The following is a 23,615-nucleotide window of genomic DNA, read 5'->3' as shown; positions in this document are numbered from 1 at the left end:
GGCGCGGCGGGAGCGGCGTGGGCAAACGGGACGCGCGCTGAGCGGAGCCACGGCTCTAGCTACTTCCGTGCCCTGGGCATTTCCTGGGCTTCGGGGACCAGATCGGGTCCTCGTGTCGGCAGGTCCGGGACGGGCAAAGAGGCTAAGGTTTTCTTTCGGTCGCCCGCCGGCCCCATGGAAGATTCTTCCGGAGGGAAGCTCTTGAGCGATGCGGAGAAGGAAAAGGTGCGGGGCGGGGCGAGTTTGCAAGAGGGATCCCTTTTCCCTGGTGCCCTAGGCCGTCATCTCTGGCCTGTGCTCTTTCCCCCATTGAGCTCCTCTCGCGGGACGCTTCAAGAGCAAACGTTGCCTTGCAGCAGGGATAGATACTTGAAGAGAATTTCTACACGATGCAAGATATAGTCACTCGTCACCCCCACAGCCCACTCTGCACCCCTAAGAGAAATCTTTCCTCTGGGCCCTTCCGATCGCTCGTGTGTGTCTGTCTCCTCCAATCCCCTACGGAACCGGCAGGGTTATTTGGGAAGGAGAAAGTTTATCTATGGAGGACCCGCCCAGCTTCCATTTACTCGCCTTCCTCACATCCCAGGCTGGTCTAGAGTATTCAGTAGAGTAAGGGGGAGCATCATCTTTGTGGTAGGTGCTGGATTTTGGGGTGATTTCGAGAGTCAGCTCAATAGTAATGTAGTTTCGCCCATCCATGGTAGAGGCTCGTGCAAGGGGCGGACCTCTTTCAAGCCTCATTCTGGATTCTTCCACCATGTGTGCCAGTGGTCCTACTCGACCTTCCAAGTGTTGTGCTAGACTTTCGCATCACAAAGAGTCCCTGGTCGTACTAGCCTTTCTAGGAGCTGTTCTAGTTCCTTCCATCACATGTGCTCATGATCCTACTGATTTTCTAGTGCTAGACTCTTCCATCACCCTCTTCCTGCCTGGTATCAGGGGCAAAGGAAGGATGCAAGGAAAGTGGTTTTCAAGTGGACAGGAAAATTGCCTGGTATGGATGAGATAGCAAAAAGTCAAATTACTTTTCCTCCCAGCCTCCTCGAACTAGCTCCTTCTGTATACGTTTTGAGTTCTGTGTAGTGCTTGAATCACCCCTCCAGTGCCCCCATCTATAAAGTCATCCCTCCTAAAGGCCAGGCACTGATGATGTCCTAATTGTCCAAACACTTGTTGTCTACTCGGTTTCATCTGTTTTCTTGTGCTATTACCTATATTCCTTTCTCTGCATAAGCATAACCACACTGAAGATCTTGCTTCTGGAACTATTGTTAACAGCTTTGAAGAGCTCTGGTTGCTAGAGTTCACTTGGGAGCATGACTGACAAATAGGAGATTGGTTGAAGGCACGGTTTGAGAATGACAGTTCCTTGGGTCCGGATAGATAGCACAGCGGCAGGACGCTGTGTTGCCTTGCACACAGCCAACCCAGGATAGACCCGGATTCCATCCCCAGCATCCTATGTGACCCTCCAAACCTGCCAGGAGTGGTTGCTGAGCGCACAGCCAGGAGTAATCCCAGAGTGCCACTAAGAAAAAAGAGAGAGAGAATGACAGTTCCCAATTATATTGTGGGAGGATACCTGCAATGATGTCCTGCGAAGAAAGGAGACAGAAATAAGTAACAGTGTGATGACTGCTCTAATTAAAGCACAGTGGAAAGGGCCCGAGCAATAGTGCCCTGCAAATGCAGACCCAGTTCAATCTCTAGCACCCCATATGATCCCCTGAGCACAACTATGAGTGATTCCTGAGTGCAGAGAAGGAGTAAGCCTTGAGCACCACTGGGTTTAGCCCAAAATGTAAAAGGAAAAATGAAACAGTAACAGAAAATACCAAGAAGTAACGTGTAAACCAGGCTTTGGAGAAGGACCTAGAAATCTACATCAGGAAATAAAACACCAAGCTGAGGTTTAATATATCAGATGTGACTTAGAGAAAGGAGTTGAGAAGAAATGTTCCAGATGATCAGAACAGTTTCTGCTGAGCTGAGATATTAGAGGATCTCTTGTTTGATAGGAATCTGAAGTAGCTGGGGCCTTTGCTTCTGCCCTCACTGATTTCTGTGTAAGAGACCTGCTGAACATTGCTCAGTGGAGCCTGAAAGGGAGTTTGCCCCTGCTATCTGACCACCACTTCACAGCTACTCAGTTCTGTTCACTGTTTTTCTTCCAGTTGAAGGAAAAATTAGCGTTCTTGAAAAGAGAATACAGCAAGACACTAGCCCGCCTGCAGGTAAGAATCTTGCTCTTGTACAATACTGAGGTATTGTAGAACAGACTACATCTCGAAAAACTGCTGTGCATGAGTGGGTGGAGAGTATAGCTATTAGGGCGCTTGCCTTGCACACCGTCAACCTGGGTTCAATCTCTGTTATACCATAAGGTCTCCCCAAACATTGCCAGGATTGATTCCTGTGTGCAGAGCCAGGAGTAACTGATTATTACCAGGTGTGGCCCCAAAACAACAAGGATAACAACAACAGAACCTGTTGTTTATTAAAAGCAGACTTTATTTTAGGGGCCATAGAGATAGCACAGCAGTGGGCATTTGCCTTGCAAGCAGCCAATCCAGGATGGTAGCTCAAATCCCGGCATCCCATATGGTCCCCTGTGCCTGCCAGGAGCAATTTCTGAGTGCAGTCAGGAGTAATCCTTGAGCACCGCAGGGTATGACCCCCCCCCCAAAAAAAAAAAAAAACAAAAATAAGCAAACTCTTTTTTTTAAATGTATTAAAATTATGCTTAACATTCTGTTTCTGTTTCTTCTAGCGTGCCCAAAGAGCTGAGAAACTTAAGAATTCCAGTAAGAAAATAGTGGGAGAACATGACTGCTTGTTCCAGCAGGAAATTTTATCACAGCTAAACCTTTCAGGTAAAACTAGGCCATTCACTTCTGCTTGCTTTAGTATTATTTGTTTTCCAGGGACTGTGAGTTCTTTTTCTCACAGCTGGAGTTAAGGACTTATAAGAGACTCTTCCAAGTATACAGTTCCCCAAATCTACATTTTACAAAATTATGCATTGATGCCTAATTCTAGAATATCCCACCACTCCACAAAGAAATCTTAGCTCCATACAACCACTAATATCCTTTTCCTTACTAGATTTATCTACTCTGGATATTCCATATGCATGATGCCCTCCACTCAGGCCTTTGGGGCTGGCTCCTCACTTAGTATAGTGTTTTCACCCCCTCCTCCAATAAAAGCGGTATCTAACAGGACTAGGGACATAGATCAGTAGTAGAGCACTTGTTTTGCATGTCTGAGGCCCTGGATTCAGCTCTGAGTGCTGCAGAAGTAAAGAAATATTTAACTTTAGTCTGCCTGCATGAAATTTGGTTGACTCTAAAGTGTTTGATAATATGTAATATGATATCTAAAAGTAAGTAGTTGTTTTTTACTTCATTTTAAAAAGAAAATATATGCACTTTTTATTTTTTACTTTTCAGAACCTAAAAATACAGCATCTCCTTGTGATCCATTACAAACCAATACTGTTCTTGATGAAGAAACTGGAGAAAGGACACCTGTCACTCTTGACGTTGACCCAGAATCCCTTACCCCTGACAATGGTCCTGTGGAAGAATTTTATCTACAGAGAACAGATGTGAGCCAAGAACATTTTTTCTACAGAGACAGTGTCCTTGATGGTGAGAAAACTCAGGGTAAGCTGCCAGGGAGGAAGAAGCAGCAGCAGAAGAGAACATTAACCTCAAAGGAGGGACACACTATCTTTGATGCTGAGTCTTTTGTACTCTCTGAAGGAAGACTAAAGAGACAGGGAGAAATCAATAGGGACAATCCTAGGACCCCAGTAAGTGAAAAAATAACTTGCCTTTTAACTCCTAAGTATGACATTCCAGATTGTCCTGTAGCACTCACAGAAGCTGATAGAGAGGGGGTGTTTATGTCATCAACTGCCAAGCCCCATTTGGCCCTACGAAAAGGAAATCCTTTTCCCAGGGGGACTTCACTTCCTTTGCATTCTTCATTAGATAGTAGTAGTCAACACAATCTATCAAAAGGCAACTGTGAACTGGCTGCGCAAAGTGTTTTGAAAAACATGACAATCTTTAAAGATATCCCAGAGATAAATAAAGGTGAATATACAAATAACCAGATGTCCAGATGTCTTCACTTAGAGACAGGCAGCTTACCTTCTATAAATGAAAACACCTCTGATAATTTATTGGCACATGAAAACCAAAACTTAAGTGAACATCACACAATGGCATCTGTAGAATCTCCCAGTAACAGCCTGAAATACAGAAATGGGTGTCTTGAAGAACAGATGGTTGGAAGTCAGTCTGAGATTATCAGTCCTGAAGGAACTGCTCCTATTTCTGAAGAAAATCAAGCACATTCTTGCACAGTGATTGAAGGACTTCTCTTTCCTGCAGAATATTACGTTAGAACAACGCGACACATGTCAGATTCCCAGAGGAAAGTTGCCCTAGAAGCTGTAATCCAAAATCATTTAGGTGCCAGAAAGAAAAATTTGAAAAATAAAAAGGAAGCAACTGAAAATGTAAGTCTTGCCTCTGAAGAAACTGAACACAGTGGAACTGGGATACTTGCTCCAGGCATGGACCAATCAAATTCAAACAGACCTCAGATACTTCACTCCTTAAATCTAGTCAGGTCGACCCTGGGATCCACTGAAGATGGCCTTTCAAAGAAGTTAGTGTCTCAGCCTTTGGGTGGAAAACACAGAGGAAAAAGTAAGTCAAGTGTCTCCTCTGCATTAGATCGTCATAAACTACTTTTGCCAACTTCTGACAGTTCTCTTGCTGCTAGATCCAAGGAACAAGTTCCCTTCATTATCATTGATGTTATTACAGTGACCAGGGTCATGCACTTGGCCACTGTGCTCTCTGAGGCAGGTATTCACTTAATCATGGGTCCTGCACATATGTTAGCTGGGATCTTTGATAGTACACTTGACATCTTTTTTGTTTTGTTTTGTTTTGTCTTTGGGCCATACCTGGCAGTGCTCCTGGTTCTGCACTCAAAAATCACTCCTGGCATGCTTGAAATGCCAGAGATCAAATCCCAGATTTGGCTGTGTTTAAGGCAAATGCCCTGCTCACTATACTATTGCTCCAGCCCCATTGATATCTTTTTTGAGTGTGCCCATTTTGTGTGTGTGTGTGTGTGTGTGTGTGTGTGTGTGTGTGTGTGTGTGTGTGTGTGCGTGTGTGTGTGCGCGCGCACGCGCGCCCATTTTTTAAAGTGAGAAGAGTCAGCATTTTGTCAGTAATACTCTTGGTAGCCTATTGGCATCTTAGTATTGATGTCATTGTAATATAGGAGGAGGGGGCTTGCACTAGGTTGGGATATTCTGTTGTGGTGCCAGGAATCATATCCAAGGGTATCCATAATGCCTGGAACCAAACACAAGATCTCAGACATGTCAGCTATTTATCTACCATAAGGCCACACTGGAATCATCATTTGAGAGAAGGAAGGACTTTATAGAGAATCTTAATCCAGCTTCCTCATAAGAGACTAGAAATCAATTTGGCCAGCCGAAGGGAACAGCAAATCAGTGGCAGTGCTAGGACTAGACCCTGGTATTTTAACTAATGCTGCTGGTACTGTACTTTTTTGTTTGTTTGTTTTTTGTTTTTTCAGGCCACACCATTTGATGCTCAGGGGTTACTCCTGGCTACGCACTCAGAAATCGCCCCTGACTTGGGGGGGGACCATATGGGACGCCGGGGAATTGAACCCTGGTCCATTCCTTGGCTAGCGCTTGCAAGGCAGACACCTTACCTCTAACGCCACCTCGCCGGTCCCTGCATTTTTAAGGCTATGAAACGGGAGTTGTTCTTAGAAGTAACAGCCTATCATTGGAATGTGGAATGTTCAAGTCATGAATGAGAAAAACATGAGCATTTTGTATTAGATTGGAGCTTAGAAGTCCACTCTATTGCATAGTAATTTCTTTTTCATTGACTGTTATTGCTGATGCTTTCTGTTTTAGGGAAAGAAGTTTGTGATCAAAAAGAGGATTCTCTGTGTCCTGATAATGCATACTTACCTTTGGATAATAGTGCCTTCAGTACTCCATTTCTTAGGAATGAAAAGCAAATTTTAAAGCATCTGTCATCTTTTCTCAAAGTCAGAGACTTTGAGTTACCTGATGCGGATTTCAGACTTCTTAAACTTGAAAAACTAAAGTCCTGCCCAAAAAAGCCAGGGAAACTTTTTGAATCAAAGTATCAAGAAAGGCGTCTTAATCGTAAGGAGGAAAACAGGGTGGCTATGGAGGAACACACTCCTAAACCGGTAGAGATGGAAGATTTAGAGGAGATCATTCCACCAAGAAATGCACGGCACAAACTGTCAAATCCGAAAACCCAGCCTAAGCACGGGGACCTCTCTTCATCGGTTCTACTTTTCACTCCCATAAACACTACTGTACTGGATGATAGTGACAAGCCAACCATGAGTCTGTGTTCGCCCACTTTCCCCATCTTAGGTACCACGCCAGCTTCGTGCTCCCCAGAACACTGTGAAAAACTGTCTGCATCTGCAGACGGTATGCAGAGGAGCTGTAAATCCTGCCTTTCTCCCACAAATACCATAAGCAGTCTTTATGAGGATGGTAAACAGTGCACCAGGCAGACCAGCCCACGGAATTTAGGTAGCAACATGGGCGGGTCAGAGTGGAAAGGATGGCCCGCCTGTGATCCAGGTCCTCAAGCTGTGTTAGCCGTGTGCGAAGAAAATCCACTCAGGAATCTATACCAGGAATCACAGACAAAATCCACTGAGCAGGTACAAGCCTCTTCCTTTGTGAACTTTCCTGGGCAAAATGAATTCTCTTAGTGAGTATGGACAGTTTGCTACCTTTATATTTCAAAATCTTTTCACCTATTTCTTTGTTATGACTTTACTATAAACATTAGTTCATATGGGAAAATAAACATTAATGAAAACTTTTTAGGGGCTGAAGAGGGATAGTACAGTGGGAAGGGCACTCGCCTTGCATGCAGCCAGCTTAAGTTGATCCCTGGCATTCTATATTGTTCCCCCAAGCACTGCTAGGAATATATCCTGAGCAGCACCCAGTATGATACCCGCCTACAAATAAAACTAAAGATCAGAAATAACAGCAACAAAAAAACAAAATCCTGGGGCCGGAGAGATAGCATGAAGGTAAGGCGTTTGCCTTTCATGCAGGAGGTCATCGGTTCGAATCCCGGCGCCCCATATGGTCCCCCGTGCCTGCCAGGAGCAATTTCTGAGCCTGGAGCCAGGAATAACCCCTGAGCACTGCTGGGTGTGACCCAAAAACCACACACACACACAAAAAAAATCCTTCTTTTAGTATGTGTGTGTTTGGGGGTTCCTACAATCTGTCATCAATCAAACAGTTGCATTTGAAGCTTTGCTATTACCTTAAAGAAAACAACATATAAGTTGACATTTGATACCTGAGTGATAATAGGCAGCAGCTATACGGTATAGATTAATAGTTTGATTTTTGTTTTCCTAGACTGAACTAGAAGGCCGTCCTTCATATGATAACTTAAAACCAGGCAGCCTGCAGTTAGTTTCAAAGCTAAAGGTAAGAAGACATTTTCTAAAATGTATCTTGTGTCTTTCATGTTAAAAAATGTAATTTGATGGGGCCAGAGAGATAGCATGGAGGCAGGGCATTTGCTTTACATGCAGAAGGATGGTAGTTTGAGTCCCAGCATCCCATATGGTCCCTGAGCCTGCCAGAAGCGATTTCTGAACATTGAGTCAGGAGTAACCCCTGAGTACTGCTGGGTGTGACGCAACCACACACACCCCCCAATGCAATTTGAAGGGACTGGAGTGATAGCACATAGGTAAGGCATTTGCCTTGCACAGGACCAACACAGGACGGGACCCCATTCGAATCCCAGCATCCCATATGGTCCCCCAAGCCTTCCAGGAACAACTTCTGAGCGCAGAGTCGGGAGTAATCCGAGTGTCGCCGGGTGTGACCCAAAACTAAAAAATATATATATTTTGACAGGGCTGGAGTGATACTCCAGCGGATAGGGTGTTTGCCTTGCATTTGGCCAACCCAATGATCCCCAAGTATTAACATGAGTAATTCCCAAACACAGAGCAAGGAGTAACTCCTGACCACCGTTGGGTGTGACCCAAAGAAACAACATAAAGAGGCTAGAGAGATAGCGCAGCCATAGGATGTTTGTATTGCATGGCCGATCCAGGACAGATGGTAGTTTGAATCCTGGCATTCCATATGGTCCCCCAAGCCTGCCAGGAGTGACCCCTGAACACTGCCAGGTGTAGCCCAAAAACCAAAAAAAAAAAAAAAAAAAAGAAGCAATAGAAAAACAACCCAAAGTTACAAAGACTCAAAAAGTTCTTTTAACCCATTTAAAACTTTACTTACATATACCTTATAATTCATTGATTCTTTTTTGGGGGGTGAGGGCACACCCAGTGATATAAGGGGTTACTCCTGGTTATGCCTCAGAAATAGCTCCTGGCTCAGGAGACCATATGGGACACCGGGGATCGAACCCAGGTCAGTCCTGGGCAGCCACGTGCAAGGCAAACACTCACCTGCTACACTATCACTCCGGCCCCTCATCTGATTTTTTTTTTTTTTGGTTGTTTTTTGGGCCATACCCGGCAGTGCTCAGGGGTTACTCCTGGTTGTCTGCTCAGAAATAGCTCCTGGCAGGCACGGGGGACCATGTGGGACACCAGGATTCGAACCAACCACCTTTGGTCCTGGATCGGCTGCTTGCAAGGCAAGCGCCGCTGTGCTATCTCTCTGGGCCTGATTTCTTTTTTTTTTTTTTTTTTTTGGTTTTTGGGCCACACCCTGTGACGCTCAGGGGTTACTCCTGGCTATGCGCTCAGAAGTTGCTCCTGGCTTCTTGGGGGACCATATGGGGCACCGGGGGATCGAACCGCGGTCCGTCCTAGGCTAGCGCAGGCAAGGCAGGCACCTTACCTCCAGCGCCACCGCCCGGCCCCCTGATTTCTTAAAGTCATTGTTTTTCATATTTTTTTTCCCACAAAACAGACCTGAACTATCACTTGAACCTAATTGTTGCCATTCTGTGTCAGCATCCTTCAGGTTCATGCTCTGTGGATGTGAGTGCTGTGTGGTGGGAAATAGCTGGTGTCAAAGAGCCATGTATAATAACAGCTTGTGAATACCTAGTTTCTCTGTGGAGGCCCCTGGATACTTTGCAGTGGGAAAAAATGTATTCCTGGCACTTCACCGAGGTAAGTCAGAAGCTTAGAGCAGAAAGTTCTTTTTAATCATGTGCCTCGTGTATGTAGATGGACAGCCTGCCAAAACTGGGGTTGTGGGGGCTGGAGTGATAGCAAGTGGGTAATGTGTTTGTTTTGCATATAGTGGACATGGGTTCAATCCCTTAATCCCATATGGTCTGAGTATGCCAGGAATAATTTCTTAGGGTAGAGCCAAGAGTAACCCCTGAGCACCTTTGGGTATGGCCCACACCCCTAAAATGAAAATCACTGGAATTGTGATCCTGTGAGCCTCCTGTTTTGTTTCTCAGCATTTTATTATAAAGATTTTCAAATATGCATGTAGAAGGATGGTGGTTCGAATCCTGGCATTCAATATGGTCCCCTGAGTCTTCCAGGAATGATCTGAGCATTGAGCCAGGAGTAACCCCTGAGTGCTGCCCAGTGTGACCCAGAAACCAAAAAAAAAAAAAATTTTTTTTCAAACAAACACTGTTGAATAGTGAACATTCATATACCTACCATCTAGGCTCCTTGATGGTTCTTAATTTGCTTTATCACATATTTAACTAGAGATAGCTTACACTAGAGTGGCTAGAAATGTTTGGAGTTCTGTATCTGTGATTTTTTTTTTGGGGGGGGGTGGGCCACACCCCGAGGCGCTCAGGGGTTACTCCTGGCTATCTGCTCAGAAATCGCTCCTGGCAGCCACAGGGGACCATATGGGACACCGGGATTTGAACCAACCATCTTAGGTCCTGGGTCTGCTGCTTGCAAGGCAAACACCGCTGTGCTATCTCTCTCCAGGTCCTTCTGTTCGGATTTTTAAACTGATTGCTGCACTCCTCCCAACCTCCCCCAATCCCAATCAACACACACGCACTAGAACAGTATTTCTGCTGGTTCTGTATGTACTTTTTTCTAGTCCTTATCCACCTTAATTCATAATTTACCGTATATACTCGAGTATAAGCTGACCCAAGTATAAGCTAAACCCCCTAATTTTACCCTAAAAACTGGGGAAACTTAGTGACTCGAGTATAAGCCGAGGTGGAAAATGCAGCAGCCACTGTTAAATTTTAAAAATAAAAATATATAACCAAAACAATTATAATAATTTAGGAATCAGGTTAAATGTTTTTCAATATTTACTGCTAAAGAAAACCTGCAAACTAGCAACCGTAAATTTAAAACTTTAAATAAAGTGCAGAAAAACCGTAGCTTAACAGGTAATCAAGCTAAATCACAAAGGTTAAAATCCTTCAAAACTAGATTTCTCCTCCTCATCTATATGTCAAACAGAGCTTTAGCTGTATCTGACTGATGTGAGGGTCTCAATAAACATAAACAAAATAAATAAAATAAACATAAAAATAAAACATAGACATTGTCATCATCACTGAGTTTGTAGATACCATCATCACTGCTGTCAATTTCATACAAAGCACAGAATATTGTGGGTTAAATAGTTTAGTGGCATCCAGTTCAGTTCAGCAGCCTACCTCTTCAGCTCAGCCTTGACTTGTGGACTGAGCTGAGGCACTGCCCCCTCCAGCAGACGGCAGAAGATGACCGGAGACTACGTGCATTTAGTTCCGTGTTTGCACACCAAATCAAATAACCTGTATGACACAAGTATAAGCCAAGTTCGGATTTTCCACACAGGTTTTGTGCCGGAAAAACTCGGCTTATACTCGAGTATATATGGTATTATGTGGTAGTAAACCTGATGTGCTTAAAGGTTTTGAATCTGTTTTTTTTTTCCACGATGTAGTCACCTTATTTATGTGTTTTTGTTTATTTTGAAATTTATTCATCTTTATTTAGGTGAAATTGACAGATACATTGTAATACACATAAATGATAGAATCTGATGATTTGATAGACTTCATGTGCTTCATGAAAGGATGTTTTATTGTCTAATGAATTAACAGACTCACAGTTAACTTTTTTTTTTGTCAAACATGCAAATGCTTAAGATAGATACTTTAAGGGGCCGGGCGGTGGCGCTGGAGGTAAGGTGCCTGCCTCGCCTGCGCTAGCCTAGGACGGACCGCGGTTCGATCCCCCGGCGTCCCATATGGTCCCCCAAGAAGCCAGGAGCAACTTCTGAGCGCGTAGCCAGGAGTAACCCCTGAGCGTCACAGGGTATGGCCCAAAAACCAAAAAAAAAAAAAAAAAAGATAGATACTTTAATATATTTCGTTATTTTTGCTTTGGCTTTTGGATAGACCCAATTGTGCCTAAGACATACTCTTGGCTCTCAGCATACTCTGGCTGTGTGCTCAGGGATGACAGGCAGGCTTGAGTGAGCATATGAGGTGCTGGAGATTGAACTCAGGATAACCATGTGCAATCCAAGCACATTACCTACTATACAATTTCTCCTACCCACATCTCATTCTTGTTCTCTTATCCATAGCCGTAGTGTTGTGCTTTGCATACACGATAACTGTTCAGTGAGCTAATTAATTGTAACTATTTATTCTATTGGTTCATATCCAGAAATAACCTAATTAAAGCCTGGTTGCTAAAGTGTAGATTGTACTAAATATTAAACACTGTATTAAACAGTGTTTTGCATGTAACATTTTTCAGTTGAAAACTTATAAAAAGAGGGTGTTTGAGTACAGTGAATAGGTGCTTGCCTTGCACATGATCAACTTGGATTTAATGCCCAGTACTTCATTTAGTCCTCTGAGCACCTCCACAAGTGATCCCTGAGTGCAGAGCCAGGAGTTGGCCCTAAGTACTGATGGTTGTGGCCCCAAAATAAATAAATAAATAAAAATAAAGGGGTGGAAGTGGTGGCACAAATGGTAGGGCGTTTGCCTTGCATGCGCTAACCTAGGATGGACTGTGGTTTGATCCCCTGTCGTCCCATATGGTCCCCATGCCAAGAGCGATTTCTGAGCGCATAGCTAGGAGTAACTTCTGAGCATCACTGGTGTGGCTCAAAACCCTAAAAGGAAAGAAAGGAGGGAGGGAGGGAGGGAGGGAGGGACGGAGGGAGGGATATTTGCTGAACTTACATTTATTCTAATGTTGAGAATTATCTTGGTACAGTGACTATAAAAAGGGATGTGATAAATTTTTGAAGTTTTAAGTAAAAATAAAAGAATCAAACATAACCTTTGGTTACTTTGTTTTGTATAGGTTCCAATATTACAAATAGTTCCAGTGCCTGGTGTTTGTAGTCTTGTGTGTATGGCTTTGGGAAATTTGGAAATCACAGAAATCAGGTATATAATTCTTAATTCTTATGGAGTAATTTTTTAATTTCCTTTTTTCTCTGTCCCTTGTTTTTAGTACAGGCTATATAACCTAAACTTGAGCCTTAATAAAACCTGAATTTAAATTCAGATTTGTTTAAAAATAAGTAAGTGGGGGGCTGGAGAGATAGCATGAAGGTAAGGCATTTGCCTTGCCTACAGAAGGTCAATGGTTCGAATCCCAGCATCCCATATGGTTCTCCAAGCCTGCCAGGAGCAATTTCTGAGCATGGAGCCAGGAATAACCCCTGAGCGCTGCTGGGTGTGACCCAAAAATAAAAACAAAATGAAAAATAAAAAATTAAAAAAAATAAGTAAATGGGTCAAGCAATAGCAAAACAGATAGGATGTTTGCCTTGTATGTGGCAGGCCCAGGACCTACTGGAGCTCCCTCCCTGGCATTTCATATGGTCCTCTGAGCCTGCCAGGAGTGATTTCTGAGTGCAGAGCCAGGAATAGCTGCTGATCACTGCTGGGTGTGGCCCCAAAACAAACAAACAAAAAACAAGCAAAAGAATGACATTTTTTAGTTCAAAATTCTGTTTAAAATCTTGGGGCTTGGGGAGATAGTTCAGTAGGCTGAGTGTGGGCTTATCATGCTGGAACAATGCTAGGATTGACCCCTGAAGTAAGCACAGAACTGGGAGTATCCCCTCAGTACTGCCAAATGTGGCCAATAAAATCCCAAATAAATAAATTTTAATTGGGCTGGAGAGATAGTACAGTGAATAAATCACTTATTTTGCATGCAGGCAACCTGGGTTCGAAATCTGGTACCCCTGAGCACTATGAAGAGTGATTCCTGAGTGCAGAGCTGAGAGTAATCCCTGAGTTTTGCTGTGTGTGGCCCCAAAATAAAAATTTGAATTTAGCCCTTTACTTAACTCCTAACTTTTGCATTTTTTTGGTGTTTGCATAAGGGCATTATTTTATTCCTTGGATGACACAAGTGAAAAGCAAATACTATTGAGTTCTGGGAATATCAAAGCTGTACTTGGCCTGGCAGAGCGGAGACTTGTCAGTAGCTGTGGGACCCATTGTGATCAGCAAGTAGAAGTCATGACATTTTCCGAAGATGGAGGGTAAGAGATGCAATGGTTGGTTTTAAGTATTAGATAAAGAACTATCTTGGATGGGCCTGAGAGATAGCACAGTGGTAGGGCGTTTGCCTTGCACACGGCCTACCCAGGACGGACCTCTTCTATTCCTAGCATCCCTGAGCCTGCCAGGAGTGGTTTCTGAGTGCAGAGCCAGGAGTAACCAGTGAGCACTGCCGAGTGTGGCCCATAAACCAGAAAAAAGATAAAAGAAAAAACAATCTTGGGCTAGGGAGAGAGCACCAAGGGCTGGAGCAAGGGTTTTCATGAAGAAAGCAACATGTGATTACCACCACCTGGTCCTCTGAACAACACCAAAGATCAACCCTTGAGCACAGAGCCAGAGGTAGCTGTGAGCACTGAGTGTGGCCAAAACGAACGTGAATAATCTTTTTGTTTTGCGTTGTTTTTTGGCCACACCCGATGATGCTCAGGGGTTACTCCCAGCTATGTGCTCAGAAATCACTCCTGGCTTGGGGGAACCATATGGGACGCTGGGGGTCGAACCATGGTCTGTCCTAGGCTAGTGCACACAAGGCAGATGTTTTATGCCCTACGCCACCACTTCGGCCCTGAAAGTGAATTAGTCTTGCCATTGTGTTTGGGTTTCTGAGAAAGTTGAATCACCAGCCTCTTGTCTTTGTGCTGTGGTGAGCAGGTTCTGCCGCAACACTAACGTAGAAACGATATTTGGAGAGGCAAGAGTGGGCATGGCAGCACAAAGGTGCCTACCAGGTATGGGGTATCCTTCAGAGTGGCCTTCCAATAGAACAGGAACCTCAGAGTCTAAGACATATTTGGTTTTTATTGTTTCCAAGTTAGCAAGCAGGGTTTCCTATGAAACTTTTCTTGACCTCTACCTACATGTTTATTAGACATCTGTGGGTGCCTAAAATTCAAAATATTTTATTATAATTAGTATCAGTCTTTTTATTTAGGGGTTTGGGCCACACCTAGTGGCATTCGGGTTACTCTTGGCTCTGTGCTCAGGAGTCATTCCTGGAGGTGCTCAGGGGACTTTATGGAAGTCAGGGATCAAACCTGAGTCTGCCACATACAAGAGAAAAGCATATCTTATGTGCTCTAGCCCAATATCAGACTTTCTTAATAATAGAAAACATTACTTTGTATATCTTACTCATGACCTGTTGCAATAATCTAACACAAGACAAAATAGTTATTTTCTTAAATTAAGAAAGTGTTTAATGGGACTGGAGTGATAGTACAGCAATAGGGCATTTGCCTTACATGCAACCAATCTAAAACGGACCTTGGTTCGATCCCCCGGCATTTCACATGGTCCCCCAAGCCAGGAGCAATTTTTGAGCGCATAGCCAGGAGTAACCTCTGAGTGTCACAGTGTGTGGCCCAAAATGCCAAAAAAAGGAAGTGTTTATGGTGTCCAGAGTGATAGCACTGCTAGTAGGGCATTTGCGGCCACCCCGGGTTTGATTCCTGGCATTCCACATGGTCCCCGTAGCCAGCCAGGAATAATTCCTAAGTGCAGAGCGAGGAATAACACCTGAGAACAGTCAGACATGGCCCCCAAAAAATGTGTTTAGAGAGATTAAATCATTAGAACTTAGTAATTTGTCCCCTTAGGAAAAGGGGACAAGGATAATATCTATGTTTTGAACTTGGTTACCTGAATAATGGATAGGAGTGAAGAGAGGTTTAAAGAGGGCCCAGGACTGGAACGGTAGTGCAAGCTGTAAGGCATCTGTCTTGTGTGCGCGCTAGCCTAGGATGGACCGCAGTTCAATCCTCTGGTGTTCCATATGGTCCCCCAAGCAGTGCATAGCGAGGAGTAAACCCTGAGTGTCACCTGGTGTGGCCCAAAACAAAACAAAAGGGCCCAGGAGATCACTCTAAGGATTGGACACATAGATTATAATGCTAGAGGCCTGAATTTAGTCCCCGGAACCACATGGTTCCCACAGCACTGCCAGATGGTGGCACGTGTGCATGTATACCAGGAGTAACACTAAGCATCACCAGTTGTGACTTCCCTTTCTCTCTCCCCAAAAGAAAGTAAATAAATTTCATTTTGAATCTGTTGGATTTGAGGTACTTTCCAGGTAGATAATTTGATAATAATATTAGGATCATTACAAAAAGTTAAAGATATATAAACTGGTTAAGATAATTCTCTAGTGTCAGATTAGTCTATATAGTAACCTGTATAGTCGTAGGTTAATAATATATGGACAGCTGGCTTAGCAACAGCTTTGGTAATATTGATTCTTGCACTGTTTTAAATGCAGAAGCAAGGAAAAACAATTTTTGATGTCCCCTGAAGAGACCATAGTAACTTTTGCTGAGGTCAAAGGGATGCCAGAAGCCCTGCTTGGTTCCACTATAATGAACAACATTGTGATTTGGTAAGTTTTTTTCAGAGGGCCTCATCTGTAATAGTTCACCCCTTCTGTCTTCATGAGATTAAAGTTACATAAGAGACTACATAGGGGCCAAAGAGGAAGTCCAGTGGGTAAGGCACTAGCTTTGGAAGCAGCAAAACTGATTTCAGTCCCTGGCACCCCATAAGGTGCCTAAGGGCCCACCAGGAATTACCCCCGATTGCAGAGCCAGAAGTAGCCCCAAAATCATATAGAAGAGAAAGGGTGAGATGGCCTATAAATAAAGATGGGAAGATGATCATTCAAAGAGCTGCAGTACCTACTCTGCATACAGGAGGACTGGGGAGAATCCCTGGCATTACATACTCCCTTGAATATAGCCAGGAGTAACCCTGTAAACACAGAGCTGGGTGTAGCCTGTTCAGAGTGTAGCCCTGAACACTACTGGTTATACCCCTCAAAAAGAGACTGTAAATAGGGGCTGGAGTGATAGCACAGCTGATAGGGTGTTTGCTTTGCATGTGGCTGATCCAGATTCCATGCCTGGCATCCCCTATAGTCCCCCAAGCATCGCTAAGAATGACCCCTGAGCGCAGACCCCTGACCACTGACAGGTGTGACACTCTTTCCCCCCCCCCCAAAAAAAAAAGAAAAGAAAAGTTTGTAAATAAGATTCTGTTATATTATCAGATATTATCTTGGGCCCCACCCAACACAATTTAGGGTTTATTTCTGGCTCTGCACTTAGGGATCCTGGTGGGGCTTAGGTGATGGGGATTACATCTATATGAGCCATATGGAAAGCAAGTATCTTTCTTATCTGCCATATTATCTCTCAGGCCCCCACTGATCTATTTGTCTTAACAAAATTATCATATTGGGCCAGAGTGATAGCACAGCAGGGGCATTTGCCCAGCATGCTGCCGACCCAGGACAGACTTGGGTTCAATCCTCAACATCCCATATGGTCTGCTGAGCCTCCCGGGAGCACCAAGCACAGAGTCAGAGTAGCCCCTGAGCATCGGGTAACCTGTGTAGTAGCCCACAAACAACAACAAAAGATTATCATATTAATTTAGATAGGTGGAAAAGAAAAACTAATCCAGAGACTATTGGGCAGAAACGATAGCACAGCAGATATGTTTGCCTTGCATGCAGCTGACCTGCGTTTGATCCCTGGCATTCTATGTGGTCCCCCGAGCCAGCCAGGAGCGATTTCTGAGTGCAGAGTCAGGAGTAGCCCCTGAGCGCCACTGCTGGGTGTGGTCCAAAAACCAAAGAAATGAAAGAGGGGCTGGAGCGATAGTACAGCAGTGAGGCATTCGGCTCATCCGAGACAGTCCCTGGTTCGATCCCCAGCATCTCAAGCCTGCCAGGAGCAATTTATGAGCACACAGCCAGGAGTAACCCCTGAGTGCTACCGTGTGGCCCAAAAACAAACAAACAAATAAAAGAAATAGTTCTGGCAGGGGAAAAAAAAAAGACAGTAGTAGTTCTAACAGACTTTCATGCTTGGCTGTGCTCAGGATCTACTGGCTCTGGAGTCTGGGGTCACACCTGAGCTATTCAGGGAACTATGTGGTGCCAGGATCAGACCCAGGCTTCCTGCATGCAAGCATGTGAGCAGCCACTTGAGCTTTTTGTCTAGCCCCAACATTTGTTTGTTTCATTTTTGTTTTTGGGTCGCACCAGCGGCACTCAGGTTACTCCTGGCTCTATGCTCAGAAATCGCTCCTGGCAGGCTTGGGGTATGATATGGGATGGCAGGATTCAAACCACTTTTCTGCATGCAAGGCAAACGTCCTACCTCCATGCTATCTCGCCAGCCAGTTTGTTTTTTAAATATATATATATATATATATATATTTTTTTTTTTTGGCCACACCCGGTGACACTCAGGGGTTACACCTGGCTATGCGCTTAGAAATCACTCCTGGCTTGGGGGACCATATAGGCCGCTGGGGGATTGAACCGAGGTCCGTCCTAGGCTAGTGCACGCAAGGCAAATGCTCCGGCCCTTAATATATTTTTTAAACTTTATTAATTCATTTATTGATTGATTTGTTTCTGGGCCACACCCAGTGGCACTCGGGTTACTTCTGGCTCTGCACTCAGAAATATACCCTGGGGGATGGAGAGATAGCATGGAGGTAAAGCATTTGCCTTTCATGCAGAAGGACTGGTTTGAATCCCAGCATCCCATATGGTCCCCTGTGCCTGCTGGGAGCGATTTCTGAGCATAGAGCCCGGAATAACCCCTGAGCACTGCCGGTGTGACCCAAAAAAATCTACTCTTGCAGGCTGGGGGACCATATGGGATACCAGGAATCGAACGAGTTCCCTCCCAGATCAGCTGCATGCAAGGCAAATGCCCTACCACTGTGCTATCTCTCTGGCCCCATAGCTCCAATGTTTGATTTCTTTTCCCTTGGTGGTTGTTACTGTTTCTTCGGTGACTGGGCACCTGGGCTACAGTGCTTCAACACTTCATATGGGACTCACAGGTGTTGCACACTTGAGTTGTCTCTGGTTATAGTGGTTGCTGGGGCTCATACATTTGCTTGCATTGCCCATTCTTTTTGTGGTACACTGAAACCACACACTAACTGCATTCATGACATCGTGGATATCAAGCAGCAGGGCCACTGGGATGCACTTAGATATGGGGACAGTGGCAGGGTTTAGTTCTCAGCTTCAGCTATCCAACAAGCTTCCTTCTTTTCCTCCATGTTCACATTCACCATCTCTCCTCCCCACTTTATACCCCATCCCCATCTTCTCTGCTTTTTCCATTATCTTGGTCTTGCTCTAGAATATTTATAAATCAGCTTTGGTTATAGCCTCACAGTTTATCAATTTAAATTTTTCCTGACCATTATCTTCCAAGGAAAGTTTAGACATACAAGAGGTATGGAGACCACAGAGGCAGTTTAGCCGGTATAGCATTTGCCTTGCATGCGACTGACCTGGGTTCACACCCCAGAACCTCTACATATGGTTCTGTTAGCCCTACCAGGAGTGATCTCTAAGCACAGAGCAGGAAGAAGCCCCGAGCAAGAAATGCGACAGAATCATAATGAGAGAAAAGCAAAAATTAAAACCATGTTTCTGACTTCAGCAGCAGGTAAATGAGGTAATGAAAGGTTTCCTAGTGTAACTGGAAGGATATATCTTTAATGACAGGGTTCAGTCTAGACTAAACCATAAAATTAAACTATTGGCAAAATAAACCTACAGTTAGCTAATCTGAACTAAACAAAATTAAGAACATTGTCCCTTGGGGCCAGAGCAGTGGGTAGGGCATTTGCCTTGCATGCGGCTGAACCTGGTTCATTCCCTGGCTTCCAATATGGTCCTCTGAGCCTGCCAGGAGTAACCCTTGATCGTTGCCAGGTGTGGCCCCCAAAATCCAAAAAAAAAGAAGGAAAGAAATACACAATTAACAATAAAAATACAACTTTAAAAAAACAACAATGTCCCTTAGTTTTTCCATTATTCACCCCTTAAAGAATGTGATGAATAAGAGATTATGTGAAAGTCAAGTTTGTGTGAAGACAAATGCTGTACTGGTTGGTAGCTTATGAAGACTATGTAGTAGTAAAAACTGAATTCTAAAGTTTGAGACAATAAGTAGAGTATAAAAATAATAAATTCCAAGTTAAAAAAAATATCCTTCAGTTAATATTGCCTGTATGCAAATTAGAAAATTATACCCAATAAAGATTAAGAGTATACGAAAAAAGAAAAGAATGTTAACAGCCTGTTTTTGATATCTAAGGAATTTAAGAACTGGCCAACTTCTGAAAAAGATGAGCATTGGCGATGCCTACCAGGCCTCAGTCTGTCACAAAGCCTATGCTGAAATGGTGAGTACTGCATGCTGCATCTTCCAAGCAAGAGTCCACATAGTCAGGCAGTGGCCAGAGGAGCCTCTCCACTGCTCGTTTTCCGTTTGACATCAAATAACTGTGGTCTTTTGGCTGAACATGTATTGGTGCTGTAAGGCTTCACTCGCTGTAATCCAATCTTGGGAGAATGGGTTTGGAGCAAGGTCACCATATTAATTAATAATCGAAACCAAGTTTAAGAGTGAAAAGTGTGTGGAGCTGGAAGATAGTACAGCAGGTGGTGTGTTTGCCTTGTAGGTGGCCGACTTGGTATCAAGCTGGGTTCCATCCCCAGTATCCCAGATGGTCCCTATCCCAGATGGTCCCCAAGCCTGCCAGAAACAATTTCTTTTTTTTTTTTTTTTTTTATTTTTGGGCCACACCCGGTAATGCTCAGGGGTTACTCCTGGCTATGTGCTCAGAAGTCGCTCCTGGCTTGGGGGACCATATGGGACACCGGGGGATCGAACCGTGGTCCGTCCGAGGCTAGCGCAGGCAAGGCAGGCACCTTACCTTTAGCGCCACCGCCCGGCCCCCTTTTTTTTTTTTTTTGATTCAGAAACAATTTCTGAGTGCAGAGACTGGAGTAACAACCCCCAAGGGCCACTGGGTGTGGCCCCAATCCTCCCCTCCACCAGTCCACCGAATAAAGTAAAAAGCTTCGAATTGGAGGAGTTTCCAATCTCAAGCTTGGTGGATCCCAAACCCTCCGAAGTGACTTCTCTTTATTGACCAGTTCAATTCACAACTGCTATAGAGAGTGACAAAGTTCCTATCTCTAGCTAATCCAGTCTAGGTGGGCCTTTTACACATAAAAGGGTGAGTCAGGGAGGACTGCTGGGAGTTAGGGAAGGTTTTTGTTTTGGACAAAACAAGGTGTAATCTAGGGTTGGAGCTATAGCACAAAGGTAGAGCGTTTGCCTTGCATGCTGCTGATCCAGGACAGACTCAGGTTTGATCCCTGGTGTCCTAAACGGTCCCCTGAGCATGCTAGGAGTGATTTCTGAGCTCAGAGCCAGGAATAACCCCTGAGCACTGCCAGATGTGGCACTCCTTACATACTGTGCTATCACATCGGCCCCATTAATAATTTTTTTTTAATGGAACTACATAGTTACAAAGATATTTAAGATGGTGTGAATTGTTCTAACACCCATCCTTTTACCGGTGTTCACTACCCTCCACCTATGTCCCCCCTTCCCCTCCCACATGTCAGCCCGCCTCTGTGGCAGGCACTTGTCCCCTCCACCAAAGTCTTAGTTTTCCCTCAGTGAATGTTGTTTGCTTATTTTTGCTTTTCTCTTAAACAGGGGCTCCTCTTTATCGTTCTGAGTCATCCTTGTCCCAAAGAGAGTGAGCGCACGGGGAACCCTGTGTTCCAGCTGATTGTGATCAACCCTAAGACAACCCTGAATATGGGGGTGATGCTCTACTGTCTTCCTCAGGGGCAGGTGGGAAGGCAAGTATGGCACTGATTTAATTAATGTAACCTTTGAAAAGGCAGAAATGAACATCAGGGATTTGTATTTCTAGAAGAATGAAAACATGAAACACTGCAGATCACAGCAAAGAATGGAGTAGGTTGGAGTGTAGAGAATGAGTTTAGCAGTCAAACACCCACATCCCCTCCTTCCTGATTCCTACCAGTGTAAAGTTGCCCGAGGTATTTTGTTTTTCTTTTGGTTTGGTTTTCTTTGGTTTTTGGTTTTGGACCAGTGCTGGGGGGAGAGGAGGTTTGAAATGCCCATTTCTTTGAGCCCTTTCTAGCAAAGAGTTCCAAGTACACTTTGTCTTCTTAGAAAGAAAAGAAAAACAAGGGGCAGAGCAATAGCTCAGTAGTAGGGCATTTGCCTTGCACTTGATCAACCCAGCACACATCCTGGTTCTGTCCCTGACATCCCATATGGTCTCTGAGACTGCCAGGAGCAATTTCTGAGTGCAGAGCCAGGAAACCCCTGAGCGCCAACCAGGTGTGGCCCAAAAACAAACAAAAAGAAAAATGACAGTCATTGAGTTTTCTAATTGAGAATACATATGCTCATCACTTTTGTATTTGTGGTTTGGGGCCTCACCTGGAAGACCTCAGGAGTTATTCCTGGCTCAATGCTCAGGGAACCATAGAGCTTCTGAGGTTTAGACCTGTTCCTCCCAAATGCAAAAAGCTTGCACACCAGCTCTTTGTACAATATCTTTTTTCCTTTCACTCCCTGAGGACTGGTGGCAACCGTGGCAATAGTACTACTGTCTTTGGACTCAGGGACCTTAGGTATCTGTTGACTGTTGTTCAGTGTACCAGATGCACCAGTACAACGGATAGTGTCACAGACCGATCAGCCCTAACACTACAGAATCTTGGGGGTTCCCTTGAAAGGTGTGTGTACGGGTGGCTGTGGGAAACAGAGGCCAAGGGACTCAAGTTGGATTCAAGCTCTGTTCCATTTATTCAAAGCAAAAGCCGAATACTTATACTCAAAGTCTTGACAAGTCATAATTTTTTAGACAAAACTAATTTTACCCCCCAAAAAAAACACAGGAGAAAATTGTTCAAAACATGTTTGACACAGGGCAGTTTTACTTTTGAAGCTGCTCTTTCTATCAGAGCTCTAGCCAGTAAGGTCAGTTAGTATTGTTTTGGTTTTATGCATTCTGAACTGGGGCCTGAAATGTTTGCCTTGCATATGGCTGACCAGGGTTTGATCTCCAGCATCCCATATGATCATTATACTTATTTACTAACTAAATTAAATAATTTTCTCAGTGTCATGTCGTTTTTGATGTTAGGCTTCAAGCCCTGGTAGCTGAATGCAGAAATCTGTATTGTGATTGTGACAATTTGGTGAAAGCCCTGCCAGATACAGAAAAGGAGAATCTCAAATAATGAAAATCACTCTGGAAAGATAATAGCATTATTTCTCCCCTGCCTCTCATGTCATTATGCATCTTATGCATAGGGCATATTGTGTATATTCTGGTATGGAAACGAACAGATAATATGAATTGAAGGAGGAAGGAGGGCTGGCTGTGGTGGTATAATTAGGTGCATGAGAAACCATCATCAACAGTATTGTAAATCACAGGCTCGTCATTTAAAAATAGTGAATTTTTAAAATAAAAATAAACAGAAAAACAGATGATGTGATAATGAGGAAGTGTATCCTACTCCAGGGTAGTGTGGACCTAATCTTTCTCCCAAGCAAGCAGACATGGAGCCAGAACTTACCTATAGAGTAGCTGACCTCTGAGGCTTCTTGAGTGGTATGGAAAGAGGGAAGGTCACTGAGCTGGGGCACAAGTATTAAAGGTGCAGCGAAGCTAAGGGCAGGACCTGAGCTGTGGTTCTGTGGACAACTGTCCACTCCAGCCAGTAGTTCCAGAATTGCCATCAGGTACAGGTTTTCATGGAATTCCTGTTCTTCATTTAACTGAGATTTGAATTATTTCTTCTCTTTTTCATTTAGGTTCCTGGAAGGTGACGTGAAAGACAATTTTGCAGCTGCTGTCTTGACTTCAGGCAAAATTGCCATTTGGGATTTACTTCTAGGGCATTGCACTGCTCTCTTGCCCCCTCTTTCTGACCAAAATTGGTCCTTTGTTAAATGGTCAGGTACAGACTCTCACTTGCTGGCTGGACAAAAAGATGGGAATATATTTGTGTACCGTTACTAATACATTAGGGGCTGGTACAAACAGTCCTCTGTATCCATGTGACCTCTTGTGTACCCTTTGGAGTTGCAGCTCTAGAGGGAATATTTGAATGGG

General features: G+C 44.1%; 1 protein-coding gene across 1 annotated transcript; it reads left to right on the top strand.

Annotated features, from left to right (window-relative positions):
- The first annotated feature begins 174 nt into the window (after positions 1-174).
- Positions 175-23,522, top strand: PALB2 (partner and localizer of BRCA2). The gene is made up of 13 exons (XM_049788115.1): positions 175-225; positions 2,178-2,237; positions 2,774-2,876; positions 3,456-4,889; positions 5,993-6,789; positions 7,511-7,582; positions 9,094-9,255; positions 12,400-12,485; positions 13,436-13,597; positions 15,877-15,993; positions 19,748-19,835; positions 21,167-21,315; positions 23,315-23,522. The coding sequence occupies exons 1-13, from the start codon at positions 175-177 to the stop codon at positions 23,520-23,522; spliced, it is 3,489 nt and encodes a 1,162-aa protein (XP_049644072.1).
- The last annotated feature ends 93 nt before the right edge of the window (positions 23,523-23,615 follow it).

This window comes from Suncus etruscus, chromosome 15 (genome assembly GCF_024139225.1).
Source record: "Suncus etruscus isolate mSunEtr1 chromosome 15, mSunEtr1.pri.cur, whole genome shotgun sequence".
NCBI lineage: Eukaryota > Metazoa > Chordata > Mammalia > Eulipotyphla > Soricidae > Suncus > Suncus etruscus.
The sequence above is the reverse complement of the archived record's forward strand: the minus strand, read 5'-3'. Positions and strand labels throughout refer to the sequence as shown.

Bases quoted from the DNA above. Each gene is read 5' to 3' on its own strand.
- PALB2 (XM_049788115.1), top strand. From the start codon at position 175: ATGGAAGATTCTTCCGGAGGGAAGCTCTTGAGCGATGCGGAGAAGGAA. The intron at 13,598-15,876 runs GTAAGAGATGCA...TTTTAAATGCAG, and splicing joins ACATTTTCCGAAGATGGAGG to AAGCAAGGAAAAACAATTTT. The intron at 15,994-19,747 runs GTAAGTTTTTTT...TTGATATCTAAG, and splicing joins ATGAACAACATTGTGATTTG to GAATTTAAGAACTGGCCAAC.